General features: G+C 33.5%; 1 protein-coding gene across 1 annotated transcript; it reads left to right on the forward strand.

Annotated features, from left to right (window-relative positions):
- Positions 1-295: 295 nt before the first annotated feature.
- Positions 296-3,083, forward strand: LOC108472447 (phosphoglycerate mutase-like protein 4). The gene is made up of 7 exons (XM_017773972.2): positions 296-564; positions 668-746; positions 1,289-1,339; positions 1,437-1,547; positions 1,736-1,867; positions 2,269-2,344; positions 2,617-3,083. The coding sequence occupies exons 1-7, from the start codon at positions 359-361 to the stop codon at positions 2,835-2,837; spliced, it is 876 nt and encodes a 291-aa protein (XP_017629461.1). The 5' UTR covers positions 296-358; the 3' UTR covers positions 2,838-3,083.
- Positions 3,084-8,856: the final 5,773 nt, after the last annotated feature.

Genomic DNA, 8,856 nt, shown 5'->3' on the forward strand with positions numbered 1-8,856 from the left:
TTTTAATTTTTAATATTTAGCAATTTCCATATAATTTAACAAAATGGTGCACATCACAAATTGTGTAAAAATTCAACTACAATTTTAATATTTAACCCTAAAATTATTCCTAAGTCTTAAATCATAAACTCTAAAAATTAAATCCTAAATCTCACTCAACTCTAAACCTTAATCTAATTTCAGAAAGGGTATGATATTAATTAAAAATCCTTATGACTTTTCTCTTGGCTTTTTGCTCCCGTAAAGAATTTTCGGTTTGAATTCTCATCTATTTTTACCAACAATTACGGAGTTTATATCAACGTTAAAAGGATGTCATATCATTCGTAGCAAAACCCAAAAGAATGGGATTTGAAAGATGAGCGCAGTGCGCACCCAGTGGGCTTCACCTGTTTGCCTTCATTTTCCACGTTTCTCGACAAGGTCAGTTAAGACTGCAGTTTGCTTGAAATTTCCTGCAACTGTAAAAACTCTCTTACTCAAACAAAGCTTTGCCTTAACTCGCCACTCAACTCGCCTTCTCAACCCGCCCCATTCGCTTTCAATGTCTTTCTCCAGCTCCAGGTAAACTCACTCATCCTTCTCAAATTGGGATCTAAAGAAACGAAGCTCTTCCTTTTTCTTTTTTTTTTGGGTTTAATAAATTTATGTTAAATTACATTTACAGGTGCATGGATGGATCTTATGCTGAGATTGTGGTGGTGCGACATGGAGAAACGGAGTGGAATGCTGATGGAAGAATTCAGGTTTCGATTTCTCCAAAAAGATTACAATTTGTTGAGAAATATATTTATTCATTTTTGTTTTATTTTGGAATTTGGGATTAGCCATAAAAGCCAATTGATGTACTTATTTTAATCATGTTTTCAAGTTCGATTCATTTTCGATTCATAACTGATTAATGGTACTTTGTTTTGAGATTCTGAATATGAAGTAAATGTTGCACATTTTTTGTGGTACTAAAATTTGGGGATTTCGGCATTTGATCAAGCAGGAAAGAAAATTAAAGGTATTTAGCTGCTTCATAGGAGCCTAACCCGGTTATATTTTATATGGATAGACGAAGTGTATAAGATATCTAGCACTTAAAAAACACAGATAGTTTGTTATCGGTATCTGTATAATGAAATTCGTATGATAGAATGCAAGATGCTGAACAAAATCAGGTTGCCGAATCGTTTTAGTTTACCTCTTATACATGTTGATCCTTCCTCTTTTTGAATGGATGCCCTGTCTGAAGTATCAGTGTATATTTCTACTCTGATTAGTTTAATTTATCTTGTGATAGGGGCACCTGGATGTGGAATTAAATGAAGCTGGGAAACAGCAAGCAGCTTTAGTATGTTACTTACAATATATCTTTTTGCTCACATGACATATATTCACTGATGTTAATGCTGTAAGCTCATTCTTTGTCCCCTGCCTCTCACTTGTAGGTGGCTGATCGTTTATCAAAAGAGCCTAAGATATCCGCTGTATATTCATCTGATTTAAAGCGAGCCCTTGTGACAGCTGAGACAATTGCAGCTAAGTGTGGTGGGTTAGAGGTATGAATCTCAAAGCAATGACTATTGGAGTTAGATATGTTAAAATATATGTTTTACTGTTGTAAAGGCAGTGGTTTAGAATTCTGTGTTTCAAGTTTTTCATGAAATAGAAGTTGTCTATAGCTTGTAAGAGTTTGGCATTCTATGTCGAGTTTTTTTTTTAATCTTTTTCATTGGATGCAAACCAGGTTATAACAGATCCAGACCTAAGGGAGCGGAATTTAGGGGAACTACAAGGCCTTGCATTTCGTGAAGCAGCCAAACTTAGTCCCAAAGCTCACAAGGCCTTTTTATCACACAGAACAGATCAAGATATACCAGTAAGTTGGGATTGATTTTAACTTGAAAGACAACATTTCTGAATCTTGAAAGGAAGTTGTTGCTCTGGCTTTGTTAAAATTAGCACATGTTCTCTATTTAAATCAGCTACATGTTAGCGAGACAATTTCTGGCTTTGGCTTTTATAATATTGAATATAATTTGGTGAATTATGTTTAAGTAACAATCATCATTTGAAGCATGGATCTATAACATATAAGTCTCAAGTTAAACATCACAACTTCTGGTCAAGACAGAAGGCCTTAGTTTTCAATAACACGCTAAGGATGGAATGGATCAAATTGAATCTACTTTTTGTTTTCTTGATTTTGTGACTACCATCCTCTCCCTTCCTTGATTTATATTATGTTTAGGTGCCTAATCTGATTCAGTTAATATTCAGGGTGGTGGAGAAAGCCTAGACCACCTCTTTCAGCGCTGCACATCTTCATTGCAGAGAATTGGCAACAAGCATAAAGGTATGCCGGATCATTTGTCAAAGGGTAACCCTTGAATCATAGGTGTATGGTTTATGGACAGTTTGTTGTTATTATTTGTGTATTTTTAATACGCTTTGAAACTTCAGTGCATTCTATAATAACCAGGTGTTTTTGCTGTAAATATCTGAACCATATATCTTTGAACAACTTTATTTTCTTATTTGCCTTTAGATTGCCCTGTATTACCTTATAACATCACCTGGACTAATTTTGGGTTCAAATATCTGAATTGTTGCTTTTCTCTGTGATAGGAGAGCGAGTTGTTGTGGTTTCCCATGGTGGTGTCATTAGATCCCTCTACAAGCGTGCTTGCCCAAATGGGAAGTCTGGAGGAAAGGTGCTTAATACATCTGTAAACATATTTCACTTGTGTGATAAGGAATGGACCATAAAATCCTGGGGTGATGTTAGTCATCTCCAACAAACAGGATATCTGGAGTCGGGTTTCGGAGGGGACAAAACATCTGGTTAGTTTGTTATAGTTGATACTTGATATGCCATAGTATTGTTTTAGGCAGCAGCATGGGTTATGTCTCTTCTTAATAAGATTCTGGAGCAGCTCTTGCATAAACATTTATTAGTGAGGCAACTTTTATTTTAATTACCATCTGAAAGGCGTGTGTTTTCCAACTACAACATGTTAGTATAGGATCAACTATACTAAGTCTAGGGTCTTTGACCAAACATTTTCTTGAAAGTAGTATGGCATTTCTATTAAGCATCCTCCCTTATTACAAAGTCATGTAATACCTCTGGGTAATCAAAACCAAAGTAAACAGTTTCATCACAATCCTGCGCCGGTTTAGCTAAATGGTGTGCAGCATGATTATTGGTTTTCAAAGGAAAAAAAACTGTAAAATGTAACGGGTTTTAACATAGGCTTAATTCACGATTTAGCCCTAAATCTCTTGAAGTATATCCATTCTTTCATTTTGATATCCAATTTTTTTTGTCTTAATTTGGTATCTAAAGTATCAATTTTTTCTATTTTTGGTTCATTTTTTAATAGATGTTTAAAAATATTGTTAGGCAACTTTGGCCAATTAAAAAGCGTCATGTGGCATGTTTTGGCTAATGAAAAAGTCGTATGACAATTAAGTTTATTTAAAATAAAAATATTAAATTTAAATTAAAAAATAAAAATTATAATATTAAAAATTATTGATTAACTGTTGACTAGTCATATAGCGCTATTAGAACATGTCATATGTCCTTTTTTTAATTTTTAGTATTATATATTATATTGATTAAAAATGTAAAAATCATCTATAATATATATAAAAATATTTAAAAGTTTAAAAATATTTTTTATAAAATTCTAAAATATATAATTATAAATTTAAAAGTCAAAATAATATATAAAAATTGAAAAATGTTATAAACATACTATTTAAATTTCAAGTAATTGCAAAAAAAAAAACTTGAAATTTAAATGCTTTTTTAGAATTTTAGAATTATATATTTTAGAATTTTATAAAAATTATTTTAAACCTTTCTTAAAATATATTTTTACAATTTTTAATAATTTTACAATTTTTTACTTTTTTAAAATAATATTATTAGTTTCAACTAACTTCTTTCCAATTATCGTATTTTTTGTGAACTTTTTTATAATTTTTAATAAATTGTATTTTTCTAGATTATATATATATTTAATTTTTAATACATTTTTTATATTTTTAATATGTATATATATTTAATAAAAGAAAATATTTTTTACATAAAGGTACCATGAGGCGTTTTGTGATTGGTTATAAGAATTTTTTTTTAATATTTGTGAAAAAATGGACTAAAAAAATATAACAGAGGCCTACTTTAGGTACTAGATTGGGAAGTGAGTGTACTTTAGGTACCAAATTAGGACAAAAAAAGCTAAAGTATCAAAGTAGAAAAACAAGTATACTTCAAGAGCCAAATTGTGAATTAAGCTTTTAATGTAACATCTCTTATCCATATTCAATGCCGGAATAGGGTACGAGGTATTACCGAACTTATACACAAACAATCATACAAAACTGAGACGTAAAATTCCATCCAAATTTAAATCTTTTCACATACATTCATATCGGCCCTAAAACGAGCCTACGAGGCCCAAAACATGCATTGGAAGTGGTTCGAGACTAAACCGAGAACTTTAAAAAATTTTACACTAAATAGGGGTCACACGCTCGTGTGGATATGGGACACACCCGTGTGGGCAGGCCGTGTGGTCACACACGCCCGTGTCCCAACCTCGTGTAACTCTCTATTTGTCACCCAAGAACAAATTGAAGACATACGGCCAAGTCACACGCCCATGTGCTAGGCCATGTGGTCGATTTAAATTTTACGATTTTTCATAAAATAGGTGCAGACTTCACACGTCGAGGGCACACACCCGTGCCTGAGGCTGTGCCATCCACACGGCTGAGACACACGTCCGTGTCTCTGCCCATGTGCTCAACCTGAGCATTCTGTTTTGCAACAATTAAGGTGCACAGGACACACGGCCAGAACACACGCCAATGGGGCAAGCTGTGTGTCACATACGGCCTAGACACACGCCTGTGTGTCTACCCGTGTAGACAAAAATAAGGCTATTTACCAAGCCATTTTGTCACCTTTAAATGCACACACCTACACCATATAACATAACACCAATTCAAGCATATACATACAACCAAATCAACCACAACCAAGACATCAACACATCATTTACATGCTACCATTTATCATACACAAACATCGCACACTTATCAGCTCAAATCATGTAATTTCCCACATCCATGAAAAGCATCATCATATGTATATACTTATACCAATTTTTAACCAATTTCAAATGGCCTTATACAAAATGAACTTTCTACCAATATAGGTCAACACATTTGGGCAAATCAATTATGACATATAACAAAATGTCCAAGTCCCCTGTACATTCCATAACTCAAAATGTTTAATTCATTGGTACCAAAATAATTGTTGATAGTGTGAGTGGATCTTCGACAGTCTCCAATCCCCGAGCTAGCTTGGTGACACTATAAGGCAAAGGAAAAGAAAGTGGAGTAAGCTATATAGTTTAGTAAGTTCCTATGCAAATAATAAGCATCATATATAAACATTTAACATACAATTAATATGATGATAATTGGCATGAATATTATTAAGATCTTATAATCATAACTTATTCAATCATAACCTTACCGAAGATTCATCACATATCGAACTCATTACGTATGATTTTTACGTAAATACCTAAGTCATCTCGAATTGGATTTGCACACAATTCATCTTTGACATACTCGTTAAATTACCCGTTGAACCACTTGGAATACTAAAGAATACTCGGGAATCTCGTACATACAGTACAGTACCAATGCCATATCCCAAATATGGTCTTATATATAGTCTCGTATCGATTCCAATAGCCTAGATATCGTCTTACACGAAGTCTTATATCGATGCCATATCTCAGATATGGTCTTACACGTAATCTCAGTAACCCTAATGTCATGACATTTGTATTCTATCTATTCCTATGGTTCAACCGGGATTTCACACTTTTCGAAACTTTGTCGAATATGTCCAAGGGTCAATCACAATTCATACAATAATAAAGTATTTAAAACATAATTAAAACAATATATTATTTACATACGAACTTATCTCGGTACAAAAATAGTAGAAATGTGGCCTAATCATCAAACACTTTGTTTTTTCCCCGATCTATGTCCGAACCTCGTTTCTCTTGATCTATAATAGAAAATTTAACTCATTTAATATTCACATTATTCAATTCAGCCCAACAATTACATTTTGAAAAAATTACATTTTTGCCCCTAAACTTTGACATTTTTACATTTTGGTCTCTAGGCTTGTAAAATGAAATGGATTCAATTTTTCGATTCCCAAGCCTAGCCGAACCTCTTTCATGCTTATAACAACCCACATTTTCCATTATTTCACATTTTTACTACTCATTTTATAACTTTTTACAAATAGGTCCTATTTTTTAGTTGTTTCATCAAAAATCACTTAGCAAAAGTTGTTTATCTAACATCAAACTTGCATAATCCACCATTAAACATCAAAATACACACATTTCTAACATGTTTCAAACCTTAGACCTTAATCATTTCTCGAATTAGTAGTAGAAATAGATAGATCGAGTGACAACGACTTCAAAAATGTAAAGAGCATTAAAAATGGGACAAAAATGGACTTACAATTGAGCTTGGAAGTTGGCCAAACTCTAGATATGTATTCCTTCTAATTTTTGACACAAGGGGCAGAAGATAGACGAAATTTTTGGTTTAATTTTTGCTTTTTAATTTATTTAATTACCAAATAACCAAAATGCCCCTAACTTAAAACATAAAATTTATGTTACTTCATATCCATTTTTATCCATTAACTTAAGTAATGGTCTAATTACCATCTAAGGACCTCTAGTTTAAAATTTCATAGCAATTAGACAACTCTAGCTTATAGAACTCAAGTTTTGTACTTTTTTCAATTTAGTCCTTTTTGCTAAATTGAGTGCTCAAACGTCAAAATTTTCGAACGAAATTTTCACAGGATCATTCCCTAAAACTATAGACCATATAAATATAATAAAAATAAATTTTTCTGCATCTGTTCCGACTAGACCCGAAATCATGTTGTTACATTTAAAATAAGAATGTCAAGTATGGACAAGTCATGATCACAAGAATAATCACTATTAACCACTAACCACATCAATGGAACGCCCTCAATCATAATGTTGGAGTAGCTTCTATTCTTAGCAAACTTGAGTGCCAAATTGAAAATCTTACCCTTTACTAGATTTGCAAAATAAACTCCTCTAATTGGTTTTGCAACACTTCCAAGAACAGAGCCATCTATAATGTTATTGGCTACCACAACTACACCATCACTATGATAACTCATGAAGTATGCACTATCCACATTGAGCATGATAGGATGCTTAATAGAAGGAGCCCACTTTATATGATGTAGACATTGAGGCAAAATAGGGTCACGAGCAAACTTGTGTAAACACAAATTTAGTCTTTCCCTGCATCACATACTAATTATACATATTTCAAATCTATCAAAGCAATACAATAAAGCTAGAGAAACCATGAATATCCTCATAGTTCTTTCAAGCTAATTAATGCAACATGTATAATGATCATCTAAAAGACTCATGCAAACCCTGATAATATGGACCTTCTTAGCATAAAGGTTATCCCTAATAGCATGCAAGGTATCCTTTGAAACATTCCTACATCTTTTGCAAGTGTCCGACAAAAATGTTGATGCAATCTTGGATGTTGTAGGTAAGGTTCCATGACCAACTTTCAACTCAAAGAGTTTAATCTTCAAAAGAGTTTTAATTTTCCGAATAGAGTGTTAAAACTCTCTATGATGACTTGCATCTAAATCATTAATAAGCAACTACTTCTACTCATAATGTGTAACACCCCTAACCTGTATCCGTCGTCAGAATAGGTTTACGAGGCATTACCGAACAATACATCTTATTCACATAAATTTATACAATCATAAACAAAATCCATTCATCTTAATCACATTTTCCCATGTAAGGTCCTATGAGACCTTAAAACATACTTAGAAGTGGTCCGGGACTAAACCGATAACATATGCAAATTTTAGGAAACTTAGAAAATTTTTTTTAATTACAGGGTCACACGCCTGTGTGAACAGGCCGTGTGCCTCACATAACTACCAGACACACCCGTGTCACAAGCCGTGTGAAAATAGGGCATACATACTGACTTGTGCCACAAGGCCGAGGACACGCCCGTGTGCCAGGCCGTGTGAAATCTAAGGGGTTTACTGACTTGGGTCACACGGCCGACCACACGCCCATATGCCAGCCAGTGTGCCACACACGGCCAGTAGACACGCCCGCGTGTCTAGACCATATCAAAACTGTAGGGCATATAACTTAATTTGAACCCTAAGGGACATACGGCTGTGTAACATGACCGTGTGTCGCACATGACTGAGACACATGCCCGTATGGACAAAAATAGGCCATTTGAAAAGCCAATTTGCCACCCTAATCACAATCACACATAGCAACCAAAATAGCACCATTTTAATACATCATTAGACAATCAAAATCATACCAATTCATGCTCATATCATGCCATCATTCACAACCATTACAACCACTCAATTCCACAATCAAAATATACCATTTCCATATAGTTAAAATCATCACAACTTGTATAAATTCTAAATGCATTTACCCAACAACTTATCACCTTTCTCATGCCTAAAAATATACCATTTTATCATCTCAAAGTCAAACCACAATATGCCAAATTCCAAGCATAAGTACAACAATTAATAACCAATCAAAAGAACAACCATTCCAAGCAAGCCAACACTTAGAACTTTATATACATCTCATATATCATTTATCAAGCATATAATTCAAGCCAAATTAAATGGCCATATACTAACATTTACAAGTCAAATCACATGGCAATAATCACAAC

This window comes from Gossypium arboreum, chromosome 11 (assembly GCF_025698485.1).
Source record: "Gossypium arboreum isolate Shixiya-1 chromosome 11, ASM2569848v2, whole genome shotgun sequence".
Taxonomy (NCBI): domain Eukaryota; kingdom Viridiplantae; phylum Streptophyta; class Magnoliopsida; order Malvales; family Malvaceae; genus Gossypium; species Gossypium arboreum.

Excerpts from the sequence above, each read along its gene's own strand:
- LOC108472447 (XM_017773972.2), top strand. The coding sequence starts at position 359 with ATGAGCGCAGTGCGCACCCAGTGGGCTTCACCTGTTTGCCTTCATTTT. Across the intron at positions 1,548-1,735 it reads CTAAGTGTGGTGGGTTAGAG|GTTATAACAGATCCAGACCT; the intron begins GTATGAATCTCA and ends GATGCAAACCAG. Across the intron at positions 1,868-2,268 it reads GAACAGATCAAGATATACCA|GGTGGTGGAGAAAGCCTAGA; the intron begins GTAAGTTGGGAT and ends GTTAATATTCAG.